Source organism: Lepidochelys kempii, chromosome 1, assembly GCF_965140265.1.
Source record: "Lepidochelys kempii isolate rLepKem1 chromosome 1, rLepKem1.hap2, whole genome shotgun sequence".
Classification (NCBI taxonomy): Eukaryota; Metazoa; Chordata; order Testudines; family Cheloniidae; genus Lepidochelys; species Lepidochelys kempii.
The window spans coordinates 111,183,903-111,207,732 of record NC_133256.1 but is presented as its reverse complement, the minus strand read 5'-3'; the positions used below and the strand labels follow the sequence as shown (position 1 = coordinate 111,207,732).

Sequence of the window (23,830 nt, the reverse complement as noted above, 5' to 3'; positions counted from 1 at the left end):
ATCCAGCCTATGAACACATTTAAAAAAAACACTGTTCTAAACTATTTGCTGTCATCTAAGTCAGCCTTCACTGGGGAATCTCCAATGGATGCTAATGTGAGAAATATAATTATTTTTAACAAGCTGGTTTTAATCAGCTGAATTAATTACCTGTGATAAAGTCAATTCATTTTCCCAGCTTTGCTCCCACTTCATTTGCGTTCATGAAACATTATGCAGAGTTATAGTTTGCTGGCAACTATAAATAAATTTATATATGTTAATAAAGACATATGCCTAATACCTACACTTACAGTAACTTCTTTAAAATGATAGTATCTATATAAACTCTTGCAGCTGCCTCTCCCACATACCCCATCTCATGATTAGTTCTGTAAATTGCTTGAACTGTATTGATAGGGGACTAGTTAGAATTACACCATTTCTAAAACAGTCTCTCTCTCTTAGTGATCTTTTTCCTCTGCACTTTGGATGTCCCCTTTTTCTCACTCCTCTGTCTTGCTTTTCACATCTTCATCATTCTGTTGCTTATCTCTTTTCTCTCTCTCTTGTTTTGATGCTTTCTTGTTTAATTTTTGTTCCTGAAAGAGAAGTGAAAAATCATTACAAAAATATCGAATATAAAGAACATTTCAATATCTTGAGTTTTGCGGTTATTCTAAAAGTGATCCCTCAGCCATGCACTGCTCACAGGAAAGTGTGTGTGATAGAGCATTGGGTGGGGTAAGGGCTGAAATATTTCTCTGGACCAAGGGAAGGGAACTTATCCTTTTGCTCTTTAGAATTGTTTTGGCTGTCAGGAATGGAGCAAGTTCCACTAAGGTACTCCAATGGCTAGGTTGATTGAGAGAGCTCAGCAATGAGGGAATTTGCTGGAATCAGTAAAGATGACCCTGATATAGAAGGGGAGGAAAATTCTGTCTCCTCTTGGTGGCATTGGTATGCTCCACCAGAAAGAGGTGAGCAGTCAAAGAGGGCGGAGGAAAGAGGAAAGGCTGACCAAAACAAGTGTAACTTTTCATAAAGAAGGAGCTTTACTTTGAAAAATCAGGTTATAGGTATTTCAAATTGGATACCCAAAATTAGGGGATACTTTATATCTTAATCTCTGTACCTTCATTCCTCCTCTGTAAATTGGGGATAATAATACTCCAGTCACTTAATGAGAATGTTAGTAAGATAAATTAACATTTGTGAAACACTCAGTGTCACTACTGTAGTGGTGAGTGCCATAGAAAATCCCAAGTGAAAATTAATAACACTGGCTTTAAATCAGGGTTTGAATAGTGTGCAGTTAATAAGGCTTGGGGCCACACGTTGAACAATGAAGATAAAACGCAGTACAGAATTGTTGCTCATTTAGTAAGCACCATCCATTCTGTGCACTGAATGAGGGAGTGGTCCTGTGGGGGAAAAAAAGTGTGATCATATAATTAAGACTACCATAATACACATGCACAAAAGGAGTGAATTAAGGTTGTAGAGGCAACCTTAATTCTGGCATTTCCTAACTTTTGAGTGTTTGACTACGTTAGCAACCTTAATAATGTGCTTTTAACATAGTATTTTGTGTGTAATATATATTTACAGTAGTTCAGGTTGCTTACCTCTTTCCTTTGCAAGCCCTTCTTTTAATTGATTATTACTCTGACAGACTTAAAAAGTTCTTGGGCTGAAACTTTTCATGCTTGCTTTCTGCCTCAGGCTGAATATTTCTTGAAAGTTTCAGCAAAAATGGTACAACTATTTACAAGAATAGGGCTTGGAGAAAAAGATCCTCCCCCGCCCCCCCCCCCCCGACAACCAATTTTTCCTTTTTCTAACCAATTTTTCCTCCTCTTTCTTTTAAGAGTTCTAGTATTCCATAGGTGTGCAGCAGAGACTTGAAACTTGGCAGAAGGATGGTCCTGGGGCCAGAAATATGCTTTTTGCTGTTCCAGGAAAATCCACCCAGATTTGGCTGAGTTGTTAACCCCTAAAAATCTCCTTTTATACATACTCAGTAGCTATAAGCCAAGCCTCAATGATGTTGAATGCAGAGACCTAACTGTCTAATACCTCTTGCTGCTGATTTACAGCTGTGCATTTTATCAAAGAAAATAAGATACTGGCTACTTTAAACAGCAGATATTCTGTAGAAGTCAACCATGATATATTTCTGTAACCTCAAAATCTTTCAATATTTAGTCCTTTGAAAAATTTTGTTGTAGCATTTGGGTATCTCTGTAGTGGTACTATTAAATTGGTGCCTTTTTCCACCTCAGAGGGTGTTGCATTTCAGTGGTGGACAAATTTCAGAGTAACAGCCGTGTTAGTCTGTATTCGCAAAAAGAAAAGGAGTACTTTGTGGCACCTTAGAGACTAACCAATTTATTTGAGCATAAGCTTTCGTGAGCTACAGCTCACTTCATCGGATGCATACTGTGGAAACTGCAGAAGACATTATATACACAGAGACCATGAAACAATACCTTCTCCCACCCCACTCTCCTGCTGGTAATAGCTTATCTAAAGTGATCACTCTCCTTACAATGTGTATGATAATCAAGTTGGGCCATTTCCATCACAAATCCAGGTTTTCTCACCCTCCGCCCTCCCCCCCCCCCCCCCACACACAAACTCACTCTCCTGCTGGTAACAGCCCATCCAAAGTGACCACTCTCTTTACAATGTGTATGAAAATCAAGGTGGGCCATTTCCAGCACAAATCCAGGTCTTCTCACACACCCCCCCCCCACCACACACAAACTCACTCTGCTGCTGGTAATAGCTCATCCAAACTGACCACTCTCCTTACAATGTGTATGATAATCAAGGTGGGCCATTTCCAGCATAAATCCAAGTTTAACCAGAACGTCTTGGGGGGGGGGGGGGGAGAGGGTAGGAAAAAACAAGGGGAAATAGGCTACCTTGCATAATGACTTAGCCACTCCCAGTCTCTATTTAAGCCTAAATTAATAGTATCCAATTTGCAAATGAATTCCAATTCAGCAGTTTCTCGCTGGAGTCTGGATTTGAAGTTTTTTTGTTGTAAGATAGTGACCTTCATGTCTGTAATTGCGTGACCAGAGAGATTGAAGTGTTCTCCGACTGGTTTATGAATGTTATAATTCTTGACATCTGATTTGTGTCCATTTATTCTTTTACGTAGAGACTGTCCAGTTTGACCAATGTACATGGCAGAGGCGCATTGCTGGCATATGATGGCATATATCACATTGGTGGATGTGCAGGTGAACGAGCCTCTGATAGTGTGGCTGATGTTATTAGGCCCTGTGATGGTGTCCCCTGAATAGATATGTGGGCACAGTTGGCAACGGGCTTTGTTGCAAGGATAGGTTCCTGGGTTAGTGGTTCTGTTGTGTGGTGTGGTTGTTGGTGAGTATTAAGTAATTCCTAAATGCTGTAATTTCTACAGTCACTTAATGAAGTTTGAAGAGTCCTTTCGGATCCATTTTGGTGAATAGTACTGTATAAATATAAGATCACTTATTCTGTAGCTGCCTGCCAGTTGTAATGATGTGCTCTCTAGAATAAATATGCAGCAAAACACAAAATGGACAAGTCAAATCTGTAATAGTTAAGAAACCACCCCCCCAGAAATCCAGGTTACCTTTCGATTCTGCAATTTACACCACCCACGAGGATATCTTGCAATGCTGTCCATGTATTTTTCCGCCCTTTGCCAGTCTTCATGCCACCTCTGAACTTGATACTGAGGCTCACACTTTGTAATCCTATCCAGAATGGCCCGGTTCTCTTGGCTCACTCTCAGTAGTTCCTTCTCTCGCTTTTCCCTGTTTAAACTAGAGAGGGAAACACATACGAAGGAAAATCAAGCTTCTGCCCAGTTACGAACGTGCTTGAAGAATTTGTGGGTCAAAGCTGGAACGTGAGAGAGAAATTCTCTGAAGCTATTATACTTCTCCTAAGAGGAGTTTCTTCTCCTTATTAATAAGCCTTCGCAACTCAGCCCTGTGACCTTCTGAAGGAAATACGTTTTGTTTGAAGAAGTTTTACACTCTGCCTCTCAGATTAGACCTTCAAAATTGAGCTTCTGTCTGTTCTCTGTAGATACTAAAGATTCCTTGGCACTTTTTATAAGATGCCAGCCCTAATCTTGTCCTAAAACCAATCCTCCAGCCCTGAATTATTTTTGTTGCTATGTTGAGGGAGATGGCATGCCTGGCTGCTGAGATGTTAATAAACAATCATTTTAGGCATCTGGCGTTAGTCCTCTGTTTTCCAATTGTTGAAGGAAAATGTCTCACCCAAATTTCAGATATTAACCAGATCAACTGGTTTTGAGAGAAGGTGCAGAGAAGTGTCTGGTCAAAAGTTCTTCACAAATATTTCATGACTGGTTAGTGCCAGAGTTAAATGACATTCGGTTCTGTTCAATATCTTCATCAATGATTTAGATAGTGGCATAGAGAGTGCACTTGTAAAGTTTGTGGACAATACCAAGCTGGGAGAGGTTGCAAGTGCTTTGGAGAATAACATTAAAATTCAAAATGATCTGGACAAACTGGAGAAATGGTCTGACGTTAATAGGATGAAATTTAATAAGGACAAATGCAAAGTATTATATTTAGGAAGGAACAATCAGTTGCACCCATACAGAATGGTAAATCACTGCCTAGGAAGGAGTAGTGCGGAAAGGGATCTGGAGGTCAGAGTGGACTCCAAGCTAAATATGAGTCAACAGCGTAACACTGTTGCAAAAAAAGCGAACCTCATTCAGGGATGTATTAGCAGGAGTGTTGTAAGCAAGACATGAGAAGTAATTCTTCCACTGTTCTCCACTCTGATTAGGCCTCAACTGGAGTACTGTGTCCAGTTCTGGGCTCCACATTTCAGGAAGGATGTGGACAAAATGGAGAGAGTCCGGAGAAGAGCAACAAAAATGATTAAAGGTCTAGAAAACATGACCTGTGAGGGAAGATTGAAAAAATTGGGTTTGTTTAGTCTGGAAAAGAGAAGACTGAGAGGGGACATAACAATTTTCTAATATATAAAAGGTTGTTACAAGGAGGAGGAAGAAAAATTGCTTTTCTTAACCTCTGAGGATAGGACAAGAAGAAATGGTCTTAAATTGCACCAAGGTTGGTTTAGGTTGGACATTAGGAAAAACTTCCTAACTGTCAGGGTTGTTAAGAACTGGAATAAATTGCCTAGGGAGGTTTTGGAATCTCCATCATTGGAGATCTTTAAGAGCAGGTTAGACAAACAGTCAGGAATGGTCTAGATCAGTGGTTCTCAAAGCCGGTCCGCCGCTTGTTCAGGGAAAGCCCCTGCGGGCCGGGCTGGTTTGTTTACCTGCCGCATCTGCAGTTTGGCTGATCGCGGCTCCCACTGGCCGTGGTTCACTGCTCCAGGCCAGTGCGGGAAGCGGTGTGGGCCAAGGGACATGCTGGCCGCCCTTTCCGCAGCCCGCATTGGCCTGGAGTGGCGAACCGCAGCCAGTGGGAGCCGCGATCGGCCGAACCTCCGGACACGGCAGGTTAAACAAACCGGTCTGGCACTCCAGGGGCTTTCCCTGAACAAGAGGCGGACTGGCTTTGAGAACCACTGGTCTAGATAATTAGTCCTGCCACGAGTGCAGGGGACTGGACTAGATGACCTCTCAAAGTCCCTTCCAGTTCTATGATTCTATGATGTCAAGGGAGCTACAATGATATGTATGCTACACAGCAGCAATAAAGGTTAATCTCCAGTAAATGCGGGGGGGTGTGTGTGTGTGTGTGTGTGTGTGTGTGTGTGTAAAATAATATAATGCTTATGAGAATCTGTACATCCATTAGCTCAGTTTCAATGGTGTTTCAAAGTATTCCTCATATATTTTTAATATCTAATGGGACCATGCTGAAGTTGGAAATTCCCTGTTACACAGCAATTGCTGTTCTGGACTCCACCTGGATTACCTGAACTACTGAACTGCACCGTTCTGTCTAGAGACATGTTGGGGCCTGATGAGCTATCATTCCCTCATCAACCAGTCTGTCTGTAAATGAATCATGAAGGTTAACAAATGACACTTGACTTGCACCAAACATTCCCATGGCAGATTCTGGTGTCCTCGCTTCACTTCTTAATTCTCTTCTTACTAGTGATCATGCATTGTTCTGCTGTACTCTGTTGAGTATGACATTCTCTTGGAGTTAAAATGGTACAAACAACTACTCTCCTGTGAGAATTGTCTGAGAGTGCTTACTCATTCTCCCTTGAGCAATGACTAAAGTCCTGATTTACTTACTCAATATGGTTACTGTACACTGTTCACTTTGTTGTTCTTATTTCATTTCCATGCTTTGGACCTACGTCTTTCCAGTGATGTCTGTGGGAATGACTGGCAAAGCAAGTGGCAGTAACTCAGTCAGCAACAACAGATTAGTTGGGACATGATAATATGTTTGTTTCATCTATTTCCTCTAAACTAGGTCAACAATCACTGTCTCTATCCCTCAGTTATTAAACTGAAGAAATTAATCCAGAAGCTGGTATCTGTTTTTCTACAGAGACTAGAAGGATGAACCTCGAAGGAGTTGGAATCCCCATAACAGGGCAGAACAATGAATATCTAAAATATTAGCACTCCTGAGGCCTCCTTTAAATACATGTCCTTGCTGAGCAGATTATCCATTGCTATGTTTATCTCTGTCACAGTAACTTGATAACCCTATACAAGTTCTACTGCTGATGTTACCTTTTGGCCTGACAGTAATTTTTGTTATCAATTCGCCCTTTCGTCCTCATGATGCAGGATATCTTCTCCAGCAGCAAATGATTGTCTCTTTCGATGACTGAAAGCCGTTCCTTCTCAAGCTTCATGCACAAAAGAGGCAGAGAAATATTTGTTATGGTCCAATCAAAACAGCGGCAGAGTGCTGTGGATACTTAACAAGAGGCTCCAACTCTGGTTCCACACACAGACTGAGACAAAAACTGGTAGCGTAAAAATTCACCCCCAGTACAGAGGTCCTGCAGAAGAACCTCTTCACCACATAAGATCCACATAAGTTAGGGTTTAAGTAGCAAACAGTGCTTTTGAGGGACCCTCAGCAGTAAGCACCACTTTCCCCTGACTTCAGTGGGCTTTGGATCAGGTCCAGGGACAGGGATGGCAGGGGTTACAATCTGATTGAAGGTGGGAAGCAACAAGTGGGTTTAATAGGCAAATGGAAGGAGCTGCAGCAGGAGGATGAGGGTAACGATGATAGAAACATGTAGCTGCATAGACTAGTTATGTGCACATTTAGCTAGTTTTAAGTCATTTTTTAAAATTAGTTTTAAGATCTAAACATGGAGTATATTAATGATATCAGTAAACCCAGTACAACATAGAGATTCATTTGTGTAATGTGAAAAGATACCATGGTGATGGGAGCAATGTAAAAACCTAAATAGAAGAACGAGATGGGATGGGAAGACCTTGTAGTGAGCCTGGAGCTAGCCAGACCTGTGAGAAATGTTTGTGAACAGCTGCCCTCTGCTGAAATCTAATCCATTCCAAAAGCCCCTCCCCTCCCTGCTCCCCCTAAGAAGTGCTCTTCAGAAGTATGTTTCTGTGCCCCAAGGATGCCATGTCTAGCAGGGGTGGTTTGAAAGGAACCAGAGAATAATAGGCAGAGTAATAATTCCACCATTACCTTCAGAATGAAAACTTAAAACAACTTGCTTCCAAGTGCCTCTCCTCCCCGAGTGTCATTGAAAAACATATTTTGTGCCTACTGATTCGCCCCCTCCCCTTGCCTCTTTTGCTGTTTATTTCTAGCATTCTTAAGGCTTGCATGGCCTAAATAAGATAAATATGAAATATTGGCACATGCTGCTTTGATAACCCTCAATAGCTAATGTTACTGTAGTGAACTACTGGCGGGGCTCTTAATTCATCTTTTTTGTTTGCTTGGCTTTATAACCAAAACAGGTCAGATGTAGCTCAAATTGTATTATGGATGTACCTAAAAATGGTGCTGTTAAGTAATCCCACCAGGCTCTTAAAAACCCAGAGGGATAGTGACTACAAAGGAGAAAAGAATGTGGTTACAGGAAGATAAACTTACTGGCAACATTAGAGAGAGTCTCTCTGTATTTACATAGCACCTCTAAAAGAATCATGTTACAGCTGGATGGGGGACTTAATGCCACCCAAAAGTGTCAGGGTTCCAGTAGCATAAAGGGACATACCCAAGATTGGCAGCTTCAGATCTGACTTTTTTTTTTAAATATGCATCGGCAAACTCCATACATATATATGATTTTTCCCAAAGGAAATTCTTTGTTGCTCTTTTACAGTAAAGAAAGGGGGTGGGGATGGGGGGGGGAGCGGCAACAACCAGCACAGATGCCAAATCCTACAATAGTATATAAATAGGATATTCTCTTCTTAGGGGAGAAATTAATTGTTTTGATAGCAAAATAGTTTCAAGCTCTCTGGGGGTTGCTATAAAATAGGATGAGATGATAAACATTTTAAAGAGGCCAAATCCTGAAGTCCTTACTCAGGCAACACTCCCTTTGCCTGAGGGAGACTGTATATAGGTTTTTTTTTAAAGTGGACAGAGACCATTATTCTAGGAGAATAGAGTTCATTTTTCCATTGTCATTTTCTTTTTATAAACAAACACTTGCCATTTTAATCATAGAGGGATAAAGATTTTGAATGAAAATTACCAATAAAAACTATCCCTTGTTACATTTCTCATGTTTTGAGTATGCCAACATGTCATAAGATTGCCCTGTGATAACATTCTGGTTATTATTGTTTCAGTTACTGTAGATTTTTTTTTTTTTTTTTTGATGGGCAGGAACAGATTTTAGGCAGGATCTGGACCTGGCAATTAGAGGGAATTTGATGCATCAAGTCAGTTTATTTGATGTGGGACTGGGAGGGCAATATTCACTGGCCCAGTCAGGCAGAGCACTGTCTGGAAGTGAAACTAAAACTTTGACCATTTAATCTTCTTATACCCCTGTTGATCTGCCTGTCTTACTTTGTTGGGGGTGAAGTGGGGGGAACACTATGGTGGGCACTGGCATATGCAATCCTATTCAATGCTAACCTACTTAATTAAGTGACATAACCAAAAAGATACCTTTAGCTTCTTTAACTTCAAGTGAAGATGGCCATACGTTAGAGGAGTAGTGGTGTCCACTACAGGTTTGGCTGTCTGGATCTGCAGCAGAACAAAAATCATCATTATCCATTTTTCTTGAAAATCAAATCCTCATAAACTGTTTTGGGAAATGTTTAAATTGTTTGTCCACTGTATTGTTAGCAGTAATATCATAGCTGACACATTCATAATGTCAGCAATGCCAAGCCTCCCCAGGGAGGTAGTGGGAAATGAAGATACAAGGGACAATTGTTTTCCATCACCAATAAAACTCAAACCTTTCCTCCCAGAGAAAAGAAAAAATACATACTGGTGCCAGGACTGCTTATGCCTCCTTTACCCAGGAGTTCTGAGGTCTAGTCTGGCCCCAGGCACAGGCTTCCTAACATATGTCCCTGAAGCAATAGTTGCTTTGGACTGTTGCAGGGATGCAGAATCGCTGGAATGTAAGAATGACTTAGCCCTGGTCTACACTAGGACTTTAGGTCGAATTTAGCAGCATTAAATCGATGTAAACCTGCACCCGTCCACATGATGAAGCCCTTTATTTCGACTTAAAGGGCTCTTAAAATCGATTTCCTTACTCCACCCCTGACAAGTGGATTAGCGCTTAAATCGGCCTTGCTGGCTCGAATTTGGGGTACTGTGGACACAATTCGACGGTATTGGCCTCCGGGAGATATCCCAGAGTGCTCCATTGTGACCGCTCTGGACAGCACTCTCAACTCAGATGCACGATTGTTTGCCATTGCTCTGACGCAGGGAGGGGCGACTGAGGACACGGCTTACAGGGTTGGCTTCAGGGAGCTAAAATCAACAAAGGGGGTGGCTTTACATCAAGGAGTATTTCAGGCAGGACTTCACAGAGGGTTCCAATAAGAAATGGTGCACCTAAGTTATTGTTCTTATTGGAACAAGGAGGTTAGCCTGGCCTCTGATTGATACATGGCTAGATTTACCTCGCTGCACCTTCTCTGTGAGTGACTGCAGTGTGACCTAGAGGAATGAGTCCCCTAGACAGGGGAGGGGGGGAAGCAAATGAGTACAAAACAAGTCTGGTCTATTTCTTGTTTTGATCCACTCCATCTATCTTTTACATCTTTGGCTGGCAGCAGACGGTGCAGAAGGACTGCATGCCATCCACATCTCATGGCTGCTCGGCAGAAGATGGTACAGTACCACTGCTAGCAATCCGTATCGCCTGCCTGCTCACCATAAGACGGTTCAATAGGACTGACTGCAGGACTAAAGAGAATGACCTGGTCAAGTCACTCCAAATTTAGTCCCTGCGCCCATGTCTGCCCAGGCGCTCCCAGCCGACGTGGCCAGGAGCACCTCGGACACGACGAGGACGGCTACCAGTCGTATTGCACCGTCTGCTGCCAAAAGGCAATGGGTTGCTGCTACTGTGTAGCAATGCCATACCACGTCTGCCAGCACCCAGGAGACATACGGTGACGGTTACCTGAGCAGGCTCCATGCTTGCCGTGGTATGGCGTCTGCACAGGTAATTCAGGAAAAAAGGTGCAAAACAATTGTCTGCCCTTCCTTTCACGGAGAGAGGGAGGGAGGGAAGGGGGTCCTGACGATATGTACCCAGAACCACCCGCGACAATGTTTTATCCCCATTAGGCATTGGGATCTCAACCCAGAATTCCAATGGGCAGCGGAGACTGCGGGAACTGTGGGATAGCTACCCACGGTGCAACACTCCGGAAGTCGACGCTAGCCTCGGTACTGTGGAAGCACTCCGCCGAGTTAATGCACTTAGAGCATTTTCTGTGGGGACACACACACTTGAATATATAAAACCGATTTCTAAAAAACCGACTTCTATAAATTCGACCTTATTCCGTAGTGTAGACATACCCTCAGCTACTCCCTCCCCTGACCCCAGTGTACCCTGGAAATGTCCCTGACTTAGGGCCTCCTGAGGAGGTATGGATCTGGGTGTGGGGAGCCATGCAACTCCTGCAGGGGGCTTCTTGTGTTCAGGGAATTTCCATGACCTCACTGTTATAGCAATGCCTTAATATGTATCCTCCAATGCAAAACTACTGATATAATCACCGAATAGAGTTTGTACTGCACTAGATTCAGTGGCACAGTTAAAATCTCCATCCCCCAACACGTCACATGAATATTCAGGTCAGGTCTGACAGGAAGATCACTGCAAATGGTAGGTCATATGAATAGTCTTGGGTCAAGGAGTGTCTGGAGGTGAAAACTGAGGAGCAGGGGAAGAAAGAGAGAGAGAGAGAGAGACCACTCTGAGACTCAGAGGAACCCTGTGGAGGTGAGACTACATTAATGGGATGCATGATTTTGTTGCTTTAGTTAATAGTATGGGATAAACACTGCTCAGCTCATTAATATGTTATATATAAATATAAAAATAGAGTATGTGTGTATATAATATGAATAATTATTTGAACTATGCCCTCTTTGATTGACTCTGCCTTTCAAGAGTTGCTTACCCATGTGATGTGTAAATAAGTGTAGAACATTTACACACTAAGCAAAAGGGGTTGTCAAGTAAGTGCAATTCATATGGTAACAGCACAGAAAAGTACATTCCATAAAGCGTTGCCTGGAGTCCACATGTAGCCTTCCAAAGCTCCAAATGTAGCATGGCACAGCACAGAGCTTTGAGTCAGGGACAAAAGCCTGACTCCCTGATGACTTCAGAATTGATGAAAACCTCGATAAACTATCAGGTCAATCTCAAGACTATATAAAAAGGCAATAGTCATTCATTAGATTCATTGCAATGATGTTTGGAGCTGAAATTACACAATATCTATTTACTCAAGCTGCCTAAGTGCTGGTAATATGTTCGGCTTCCTTTTGTTGCAGATTCTAATAGAAGGCCTGATCCTGCAAGATGCTGGGTGCCCTCAACGGTCATTGATTTCCGTGGGAGTGGAGAGTGCTTAGCATAACAGGATTGGATCTCAATTAAAAGGCAGTTTATTATTGGATAGCAGGGCTAAATTTTTTTGTCAAAACAATTTTCCATCAAAAATGCCATTTCAACTAAACCATTTTTTGTGTGTGAAATATCATTTTAATATCATCCTGTTCTGAAGGGTTTTGGAATAGAAAGTTTTGATTTTTCATTTTGAAATGACTTTTTGTTTCAACATTTATATTTTATTTTACATAAAAAAATAAATTGAAAAATGGTCAAAATGGAAACGAAACATTTTCAGTTTATCAAAATAAAATGCTTTGATTGGTCCATTTTTAAATTTTCACTTAGCAAAAAATTTAGAAATTTTGGCTTTCATTCATGATTTGGGCCTTTTTTTTTTTTTAAACATCCCAAAATTTTTCACGGGACAGAAAATCCATTTCCCGACGAGCTCTAGTTTTAAGGTTTGAATTCCTTGGGATGAATATGAAGTGCCCTACTTTCTAAGGGGTAGCTGCATGTCCACAATGGATGTACACTATGTCAGCCCTCCAGCATCAGACCACTTGTAAATAGCCCTAGTCATATACAATGGCATGACATGTCGGAGGTTAATTTAAAAAAAAAATTTTTTTTAAAACTTTTGATCTTGCCATTTTGGTTAGAGACAAAATGCTTGATTTTATATTTCATTTTTAAATTCTCTCCACCCATTAGTCAAACCAGTGGAACAGAACATGGAAAGAAGGGTGTATTTTATATGGTAACAGCATATGAAACTGACCATATATGAAAATAGGGTGACTAGACAGCAAATGTGAGAAATCGGGACCTGGGGTGGGGGGTAATAGGAGCCTCTATAAGAAAAAGACCCCAAAATCGGGACTGTCCCTATAAAATTGGGACATCTGGTCACCCTATCTGTACATAATGAAGAAATATTTCCTTACAGTAAGGTCAATTACACTGTGATATCTTCTTAAGGAAGCAATGCAGTTTAATCCTTCTCACAGGAGTTATTCAGACTTGTGTTATACAATAAAATAAAAACCAGCAGGATCTTATTAAAGGGAAAAAGGCAAAATACCACATTTATTGTGAATACAGAAATAATCATAGTAAGCAGTTAGTTATAGCTATAACATTCCATTCAATCTCATATTTATTCACACATTCATTCTCTCACACACACAGGTTCTGCAAGGTTGTTATCATAGTTACCAGCCTTAGAGTTGCTCATGCCAAGCCACTGGCCAGGTGGCCTGGACATGAGGAGGGAGCAGGGCCTTGTCTGATGCTCCTGGAAGTTGGTTTGCAAAATCAGACCCCAAAGTTCTCACTTTCTAGCGTCTATTTTATAGGAATTTCTTCCTATGCCAGTCTATGGGAATTGCTTCATCATGCTGTTGCTGAATCAATCAGCAGATAGCACATTCCTGATGGCTCCATGCTGCTAGATGTTATCTTGTTCTTTGGTTCTGCCATTCTTGAGGCTGTTGGGTGGATTCCAGTCTGCCCTCCGGGTGGGGTCCTCTGGTTATTTCCACTTGACGCCTTCTTCAGCCAATGGACACTGGATTCTTAGGCTGGCACCTCCCTAATCATTCAGTTATTATCCACACCAAGCATCCATCCACATACATCCTCTATGTCTATTTTATTTACAATTGTTAATACAACAAAAGGGCAGGGAGTCTCTGGGTGCTGTTTCTGTTGTTACAGAGTATTGCTTTGAGTCTCTCTCTGTGTGAATTGCTTTGAGAACAGACTCTGTCTTAGAATGTACTAACGCAATTAGCAGCTTGCAAGCTTCACACACAGAGGGAGAGAAACAGTACCAAAAACCAAGAGACCTCTTAATTAGTAATACCCTGGAATTTAAAGTATGGGGAATCAAACTCATTTGTGATTTTAATACAGAACTTCTTTAATATGATCTAACACTTGGACTATACAAAGCACTGCGGAAAGGCCTGAAGGGAACAATCCCACATTGCCACTGAGAGGGACTGCATGATTGACCAGATTTTTTCTGTCTTTAAATTCTGTGGACATCATTATCATACTTTAAATTGGTGGCAACCCATTAGCAACCTGCATACAATGCACGCTATTATTAAAAAAAACTTTCTTTTTATATGGTAGGTCAACCCTGATCTCTAAGGAATACTTTCAGACTAATGTTAAAGAATACATAAGCATTTGCACTAACAAATCTGACTTGCCTATTTATTCACTGAAATAAATTTACTCACTGTACTACAGAGTTGTACCTACCCTTTTCTTGTGCTCTTCATAGTTTGTTTTGTCCCATTTTTGCTGAAGATATTTGTTGCCACAAGGTAAACTTGGCTGGTAGGCTCTATGCATCTTAAATAATACAAAGCGTCTCTATAACTGATGCTGTTCTAAAGAATGAGTGATATCACTCTGAGCCTTCTTAAGCAAAGCCCTGGAGACTGGGTATGTTTGTTGCAGGTCATGTGGTGGTTGTCATGGTATCACTGCTAAGAAAAAATTGAATAGTCAGTGGTAGCATTTTAAACAATATGTTTTTAGAGCATAGTAAATAAGAGCTGAACATCTTAGCAAAAGATTCCAAAGGGTATTATCTCAATATATTAAACAGCTTAGCAATTATACTTCACTGGTCATGCTTAGCTCTGCAGTGATTAAGGAAAGACAGTGTCTCAGTATGCTATTATTAATACTTTATGTAGCACCACAGATGTAGAAGAGTCTGTATAACAGTTAACATTTGTCAAGCTTACAGTTTAAAGGTATGCATCACCACATATGGTGGGATGCAGTCTTTAGAACTGCATGAGCGTGTTAAAATATTTCTTCGCTGCTAAGTATCTACCTTTTTTTTAAAGCCACATTAAATATACATTAATACCAACACGCTTTGATTTGATAATAGCCCAGTAACCTTAGTTTGTCGTAATACCATCTGATCACTGGTGAACTAGAGGAAGCTTGCAGGAGTTTGCACAAACCAGTTGTTAACAGATCTGTGTCTTGTTTAACTTGACCATTTACCATCTAACTTGGCTTTTATATTTCAATTAATTTTATTTTAGATCAGAAGGGGTTTTTTTCTCCTTTAGAAAAAGCTGTATGAAATGATGCCCCAACAAACAGAAACAGTAGCTGTCAGGGTTCCTTCCCCACTCTGAACTCTAGGGTACAGATGTGGGGACCCACATGAAAGACCCCCTAAGCTTATTCTTACCAGCTTAGGTTAAAAACTTCCCCAAGGTACAAACTTTGCCTTGTCCTTGAACCGTATGCTGCCACCACCAAGCGTTTTAAACAAACAACAGGGAAAGAGACCACTTGGAGACGTCTTCCCCCCAAGCCCTACACCCCTGCTTTCCTGGGGAGGCTTGAGAATAATATCCTAACCAATTGGTTACAAAATCATCAAAGGCCCAAACCCCTGGATCTTGGAAAAATCAGTCAGGTTCTTAAAAGAAGGATTTTTTTTTTTTTTTAAAGAAAGGTAAAAATCACCTCTGTAAAATCAGGATGGAAAATACTTCACAGGGTAGTCAGATTCAAAACACAGAGAATCCCCCTCTGGGCAAAACCTTAGTTACAGAAAACAGGAATAAACCTCCCTCTTAACACAGGGAAAATTCACATAAAACAAAAAATAAACTAATCCGCCTTGCCTGGCTTACCTGTACTGGTTGCAATATTGGAGACTTGGATTAGGATGGGTTGGAGAAGATGGATTTCTATCTGGCCTCTCTCAGTCCCAAGAGAGAACAACCACATAAACAAAGACAACAAAAGCCTTTCCCCCCCACCCCCAAGATTTGAAAGTATCTTGTCCCTTTATTGGTCCTTTGGGTCAGGTGCCAGCCAGGTTAACTGAGCTTCTTAACCCTTTACAGGTAACAGGATGTTGCCTCTGGCCAGGAGGGATTTTATAGCACTGTATACAGAAAGGTGGTTACCCTTCCCTTGATATTTATAACACCCACCCCCCCTCTCCCCCCCGCAAATCACGGATAGGGTGAAACACTGGCTGTGATTTCTTCCTGGAGCTCTAGGAGAAAACAGAGTTAATAAGACACATGCATCTCTAAATATACTACTAACTGTATAAAGACTAACAATATTTCCCACATCTTAAGGACGATTTGGACCCATTGATTCTGGGAAACTTTCAAGGGAGAGTGCATCAGCCACTTTGTTAGAAGCTCCTGAAATGTGTTGTATGTCGAAATTAAAATCTTGGAGAGCTAAACTCCACCGAATAAGTTTTTTGTTATTTCCCGTGACAGCATGAAGCCACTGTAGCGTAGCATGGTCGGTTTGCAGGTGGAAACACTGTCCCCAAACGTATGGGCGTAGCTTTTCCAGAGCGTAGACAATGGCGTAACATTCCTTTTTACTGATTGACCAGTGGCTTTCCCTCTCAGACATCTTTTGCTGAGAAACACAACAGGATGGAACTTTTGATTTGGTTCTTCCTGCATTAAGACTGCTCCCACACCACACTCGGATGCATCTGTGGTTACTAGGAATGGTTTGTCAAAGTCTGGGGCCCTTAGCACAGGGTCAGACATGAGTGTCGCTTTAAGCTGGTTAAAGGCCTTCTGACGCTCTTCGGTCCAGTGAACGGCATTTGGCTGTTTCTTTTTGGTTAGGTCTGTCAGTGGGGCGGCAATTTGGCTGTATTGCAGTACAAATCACCTGTAATATCCGGCCAAGCCTAAGAAGGATTGGACCTGTTTGACTTTGGGACAGGCCACTTTCGGATAGCATCTACTTTGGCCTGTAGGGGGTTGATAGTTCCTTGACTCACCTGGTGTCCAAGGTAAGTTACTCTGTGGCTTATTTGACACTTTTTAGTTTTAACAGTTAGTCCTGCCTCCCTTATGCGCTCGAAGACTTTTTGTAGATGTTCCAGGTGTTCTCCCCAGGAATTCGAAAATATGGCCACATCGTCAAGGTAGGCGACTGCATATTCTCCCAATCCCGCTAGGAGACCATCTACAAGTTTTTGGAAGGTGATGGGTGCATTCCGCAGCCCAAAAGGGAGCACATTAAATTCATACTGCCTGATGTGTGATGAAGGCTGACCTTTCCTTGGCGGATTCATCTAGCGGTACCTGCCAGTACTCCTTGGTTAAGTCCAAGGTAGAGATGAACTGGGTCCGTCCCAGTTTCTCCAATAGTTAATCTGTGCGTGGCATTAGATAGTTGTCTGGGCGAGTTACAGCATTTAGCTTATGATAGTCCATGCAAAAACATATCTCCGCATCTGGTTTGGGAACTAGAACCACTGGAGATGCCCATGCCTTGCGGGAGGGGTGGATTACACCCATCTGTAGCATATCCTGGATCTCCCGTTCTATAGCAGTTTTAGCTTGAAGAGACACTCGGTAAGGTTGGGCTCTAATTGGGTGAGCATTACTTGTGTGAATGGCGTGGTATGCCAGTTCAGTCAGTCCTGGGGTGGCTGAGAACGTCTGCGCGTAACTAGTGCACAGCTCCTTGATCTGCTGTCGCTACATACGTCAAAGGGTCATGGAGAGGTTCACCTCTTCCATGCCACCATCACATTTCCCTTCGTAGTAGACACCTTTGGGCCACTCAGCGTCGTCTCCTCCCTGGGCTGTAAACTGACAAACCTTTAATTCTCTGGAATAAAGGGCTTTAGACAATTAATATGATACACCTTAGGCTTTCAGTTTGAGGTGGGGAATGCTATGAGATAATTAACAGCTCCCAGGCACTCTTGAACCTTGAATGGCCCTTACCACGACACTTCCATTTTATGGGCCTGGAGCACCTTTAAGACCATGACCGGGTCCCCTACTTTGAAGGACCGCTCTCTGGCATGTTTATCATACCAGGCTTTTTGCTCTTTTTGAGTATCTTTTAGGTTTTCTTTCGCAAGGGCTAACAAGGTTCAGAGGGTGGTTTGTAGGTTGGTTACAAAGTCCAGAATGTTAGTTCCTGGAGAAGGTGTAAACCTCTCCCATTACAGTTGGTGAAGCAGCAATGGCCCTGTCAAGGTTCCTTCTGAACTCTAGGGTACAGATGGAAAACCCCCTAAGCTTATTTTTACCAGCTTAGGTTAAAACTTTCCCAAGGTACAAACTATTTTACCTTTTGCCCCTGGATTTTATTGCTGCCACCACTAAGCGTCTAACAAATATATAACAGGGAAAGAGCCCGCTTGGAAACGTCTTTCCCCCCCAAAATCCTCCCAAACCCTGCACCCCCTTTCCTGGGAAAGGCTTGATAAAAATCCTCACCAATTTGCATAGGTGAACACAGACCCAAACCCTTAGATCTTAAGAACAAGGAAAAAGCAATCAGGTTCTTAAAAGAAGAATTTTAATTGAAGAAAAAGTGAAAGAATCACCTCTGTAAAATCAGTAAATACCTTACAGGGTAATCAGATTCAAAACATAGAGAATCCCTCTAGGCAAAACCTTAAGTTATGAAAGGACACAAAACCCGGAATATACATTCCATTCAGCACAACTTATTTTATCAGCCATTTAAACAAAACAGAATCTAACGCATATCTAACTAGATTGCTTATTAGCCCTTTACAGGAGTTCTGACCTGCATTCCTGATCTGGTCCCGGCAAAAGCAACACACAGAGAGAAACTTTGTTTCTCCCCCACTCCAGCTTTGAAAGTATCTTGTCTCCTCATTGGTCATTTTGGTCAGGTGCCAGTGAGGTTATCCTAGCTTCTTAACCCTTTACAGGGGAAAGGGTTTTTCCTCTGGCCAGGAGGGATTTAAAGGTGTTTACTCTTCCCTTTATATTTATGACAGGCCCCTTAACCTCGTGGCCATATACAAGTTCAAATGGTGAAAACCCTAAACAGGGATGTGGTACAGCTCTGTAGGCAAAGAGCAACTGCTGCAACACTAGGTCTGAATCATTGGAGTGCTCATTTACGAATTTACGTATCATGGCCCCCAAAGTCCCATTACATTTCTCCACCAGGCCATTTATTTGATGATGGTAAGGGGTGGCAACCACGTGATTCACCCCATGAGCTTCCCAAAGGCTTTCCATAGTTCCTGCCAGGAAATTAATTCCTGCATCTGTGAGGATGTCAGAGGGCCAACCTACCCTGGCAAAAATGTCTGCTAGTGCCTGGCACACACTTTCAGCCCTGGTGTTGCTTAGAGCTACTGCTTCCAGCCATTGGGTGGCAAAATCCATGAAAGTCCGTATGTACTGCTTTCCTCTGGGTGTCTTTTTTGGAAAAGGACCCAGAATGTCCATAGCTGAACTTCAATGATGGGGAGTGGGTGGAGAGGGGCTTTGATCTGGTCTCGGGGTTTTCCCACTCTTTGGCGTACCTCACAAGATTGGACATAGGAAGAAACATCCTTTCCCATTTCCTCCCAGTGGAATGACCTCCCCAAACCGTCTTTGGTTCTATTCACCCCACCAGGGCCACTAGGATGATCGTGGGCTAAGCTCAAGAGCTTTTCCCGGTACTTAGTTGGAACTACCAACTGTCTCTGAGGATGCCAGTTTTCCTGGTCCCCCATAAAGTATTTCCTTGTATAAAAGTCCTCTTTCTACAACAAACCGGGATCGATTAGAAGAGTTGAGAGGTGGTGGGTTGCTCCGTGCCTCTGTCCAAGCTGTCTGGAGGCTTTCATCTACTTCCTGTTCGGCCTGGAACTGTTCCCTTGATGCTGGAGACATCAGTTCCTCACTGGATTGTGGACCTGGGCTTTGTCCCTCTGGAAGTGATGCAGGTGATGGGGGCTGTTTCTGTTGATGGTGAACAGCTCTCCGCTGGTGCACTATGGGGTATTTCAGGTTCTGGCTGAGCCTCTTGTGTAGGGTCATCTGCTGCTGCTGCCAGTGCAGGCTCAGTGGTGCCCTCTGGTGTTGGAACTGTAGACGGAGTTGCAAGCCCTGGACTCAGTGCTGGCAATGGTTCTGGTGCTGGTTGCTTTGCCAGTTTTGGTTCGGGGACTGGCTTTGGCTGGGTCTCTGGGACTGGATCCACTATGGCGTTGCAGTCGTTGGCAGGGGATCCGGTTCCACCACCTCCATCTGGGTCTCTGGTAACAGAGACAGGGCCCTGGTGGAAGGCTCAGAAACAGGAATAGGTGTGGAAGCTTGTTTAGTCTGGTTGCAGGTGATCATTCCCACCCTCTTGGCCAGCTTTACCTGGTTGGCTAAGTCTTCCCCCAGCAGCATGGGATGGGATAATCATCATAGACTGCAAAAGTCCACATTCCTGACCAGTCCTTGTACTGGACAGGCAACTTGGCTGTAGGTAAATCGAAAGAGTTGGACTTGAAGGGTTGAATCATCACTTGGGCCTCTGGGTTGATTAAGCTGGGGTCCACTAAGGATTGATGGATAGCTGACACCTGCGCTCCAGTGTCTTTCCACACTGTAACCTTCTTTCCGCCGACACTCTGTTCCCCTTCGCTCTAAGGGTATCTGGGAGGCATCTGGGCCTGAGGACCTTTGGTGTGACCCCAGTGCAATGCACTGTAATCTGTTGTGGTTCTTGGGGCAGTTGGCCTTCACATGCCCCAGTTCATTACATTTAAAACATTGCCCAGCTGACTTGTCACTGGGGCAAGGTGGGTTGCTGGAGAATGGTGTGGTGGGATGATAAGGTGTCTGGGGTTTTCCTTGGGATGTAGGTGGGGCCTTGGGTTGCCCCCAGTGATAGCGTTTTGTTTTGGGTTGCCCCTTCTGATATTCGCCCCAACTGCTTTTTTTTCTTTTCTGCCACCTCCACCCATTTGGCTCCAATCTCCCCCACCTCAATTACAGTTTTGGGCTTCCCATCTAGGATGTATCTTTCTATTTCCTCAGGAACACCCTCTAAGAACTGCTCCATTTGCATTAGGAAGGGCAACTCTTCTGGAGATTTAACACTTGCACCTGATATCCAGGCATCCCAATGTTTCACAATGTGGTAGGCATGTCGGGTAAATGACACGTATGGTTTCCACCTTAGGGCTCTGAACCGCTGAGGGGAATGCTTGGGCGTTAGCCCCATTCTGACTCTCGCCTGGGTTTTAAAAAGTTCGTAACTGTTCATGTGTTCCTTAGGCATTTCAGCCACCACCTCTGCTAAGGGTCCACTGAGCTGCGGCCTCAGCTCTACCATGTACTGGTCTGTAGAGATGCTGTACCCAAGGCAGGTCCTTTCGAAGTTTTCTAAGAAGGCTTCGGTATCATCGCCTGCCTTGTAGGTGGGGAACTTTCTGGGATGGGAAGCGGTACCTGGAGAAGGGTTGCTTGGGTTGGTTGGTATATTCTGCTGAGCCCTTGCCTTCTCCACCTCCAGTGCATGCTTCCTCTCTTTTTCTTTCTCCTCCGCAGCTCTCTTTTGGGCAGCTTCCTCTGCCTCCGCAGCTCTCTTTTGGGCAGCTTCCTCTGCCTCCGCAGCTCTCTTTTGGGCAGCTTCCTCTGCCTCCGCAGCTCTCTTTTGGGCAGCTTCCTCTGCCTCCACCTCCAAGCACCTTAAGGCCATCTGTCTATCATGCTCTTTTTGTTTCCCTTTAACTTCAAATCTGGCCAGCTCTAGTTTATTAGCTGCTTCACTGTTAGTTATTTTCCTGCTTTCTTGTGCGTAACTCTAGCTATACCCGAGAGTTAGGGAAAAAAAAAAACTTGTGAATTTCCCTGCAGGAGGTTAACTACCCTGCCTTTAGGTAGAGAAAACTCCAGCTCAAAAAAGTTTTTTTACAAAGGGATTTTTCTAACACCTCTGTCTCCAGGCAAATAGACAGGAAACCCTCTAGCTGCTCTCAGCTTAAAAAACAAACCTCTTCAGGTCTGTACTTTTGGTTCAAAATGATCTCTGGTTGAAAATGATCCCACTGCTTTGCCACCATGTCAGGGTTCCTTCCCCACTCTGAACTCTAGGGTACAGATGTGGGGACCCGCATGAGAGACCCCCTAAGCTTATTCTTACCAGCTTAGGTTAAAAACTTCCCCAAGCTACAAACTTTGCCTTGTCCTTGAACAGTATGCTGCCACCACCAAGTGTTTTAAAACAAAGAACAGGGAAAGAGACCACTTGGAGACGTCTTCCCCCCAAGCCCTACACCCCTGCTTTCCTGGGGAGGCTTGAGAATAATATCCTAACCAAATGGTTACAAAATCATCAAAGGCCCAAACCCCTGGATCTTGGAAAAATGGAAAAATCAGTCAGGTTCTTAAAAGAAGGATTTTTTTTTTTTAAAAGAAAGGTAAAAATCATCTCTGTAAAATCAGGATGGAAAATACTTCACAGGGTAGTCAGATTCAAATCACAGAGAATCCCCCTCTGGGCAAAACCTTAGTTACAGAAAACAGGAATAAACCTCCCTCTTAACACAGGGAAAATTCACATAAAACAAAAGATAAACTAATCTGCCTTGCCTGGTTTACCTATACTGGTTGCAATATTGGAGACTTGGATTAGGATGGGTTGGAGAAGATGGATTTCTATCTGGCCTCTCTCAGTCCCAAGAGAGAACAACCATGTAAACAAAGACACAACAAAAGCCTTTTCCCCTGCCCCCAAGATTTGAAAGTATCTTGTCCCCTTATTGGTCCTTTGGGTCAAGTGCCAAGCCAGGTTAACTGAGCTTCTTAACCCTTTACAGGTAACAGGATGTTGCCTCTGGCCAGGAGGGATTTTATAGCACTGTATACAGAAAGGTGATTACCCTTCCCTTGATATTTATGACAGTAGTAAAAATAGAACCTTTGCACATACTAATTTTGGTCTGTGAAGTAGACATTTTCCACTCCCTCACAAACAGTTAAGGGAATTGAGAAGTTTGATTTTGGCCACTGGAGAGCTCCAATCATTTTTCATTAATATAACAAATATCTGGAGAATGTCTGTCTGTAAAATTAATAAAGAATACAAAAGCTGTAAAGTTCAAATAAAGCCTTTCACTTAGTTCATGCTAAGGTCTACATGTATGCACTAATTCATGAAAATCAGACAACATTACAATATTGTGCTTTTTTTTTTTTCTTGAACCATCAGCATTGCTCAAATATTTTTAGTGAGGCCCTGATTTGCTTTGTGGAATTGTGGCCTTAATGTGTTTTGCATAATAAGTCATCTTAAGTGCTGTGAATGTAATAATCTATTATGGCCTGATCCAAAGCCCATTAAAATCAATGGGAAGCTTTCCACTGAGTTGAGTGAACTTTGGATCAGGCTCTGGGGAAATGAGGGAAAATGGATGAAACATGGCAGATCCAGAATTGGCCCAGATTTTCTGCTCCACCTGAATTTATGTTTTGGGAAGTAAGGGAGAAGGAGGAGAAGTGACTATAAGCCATCTCTGTGGCCGTGTCCTACATTGCTGGGGCCATCCAGGATGCTGATCCAATCTTGTGTGAGTTTTAAAAAGAAAAAGAAAAAAGTAGAGAAGGTTCAAGGCTGCTCACCTTTAATGCCTAGCTACCTCTGGGCCCAAGGGGCTGTTCCAGCAGCTGCACCCCCTTCCCCAGGCATACCTTCTGTGCTGAGGGCTAGGAGGAGTGTAGTTTAGGCAACACTACTGGTGGCCATATACTCCCACATGATTCCCTCTGCTGGGAGTATCTTCCACTTGTTAACGCATGACATTTTCATTAAGTAACTAGAATGATATAAAATTAACATGGCACACATTAAATGGATTAAAAACTGAGTGATAGGTCTCAAAAAGTAATTGTAAATGCAGAATTGTCATGAAGCAGTATGTTTCCAGTAGGTTTTTTGGCCCTACGCTATTTAACACTTTTATCAGTGACTTGGAGGAAAACATAAAATCATCACA

The 23,830-nt window shown here is 42.8% G+C and overlaps 2 protein-coding genes across 4 annotated transcripts in view; one reads left to right on the top strand and one right to left on the bottom strand.

The window, feature by feature from the left end:
- Positions 1-23,830, top strand: part of RASA3 (RAS p21 protein activator 3) — a 264,785-nt gene that overhangs the window by 23,151 nt on the left and 217,804 nt on the right. The gene's annotated exons all lie outside the window — the stretch shown is intronic.
- Positions 110-14,496, bottom strand: CFAP97D2 (CFAP97 domain containing 2). 3 transcript variants are annotated; one of them, XM_073350689.1, is made up of 5 exons: positions 14,308-14,496; positions 9,096-9,176; positions 6,707-6,825; positions 3,614-3,806; positions 110-581 (listed from the first exon to the last, which is right to left on the bottom strand). In XM_073350689.1, exons 1-5 carry the CDS (start codon positions 14,398-14,400, stop codon positions 486-488), a joined length of 582 nt encoding a protein of 193 aa, XP_073206790.1. In that variant the 5' UTR covers positions 14,401-14,496; the 3' UTR covers positions 110-485. The 3 variants fall into 3 exon arrangements, with proteins under 3 accessions (XP_073206790.1, XP_073206801.1, XP_073206795.1); XM_073350700.1 differs by lacking the exon at positions 3,614-3,806 and having other exon boundaries at positions 488-581; XM_073350694.1 differs by lacking the exons at positions 110-581; positions 3,614-3,806 and adding an exon at positions 4,896-4,932.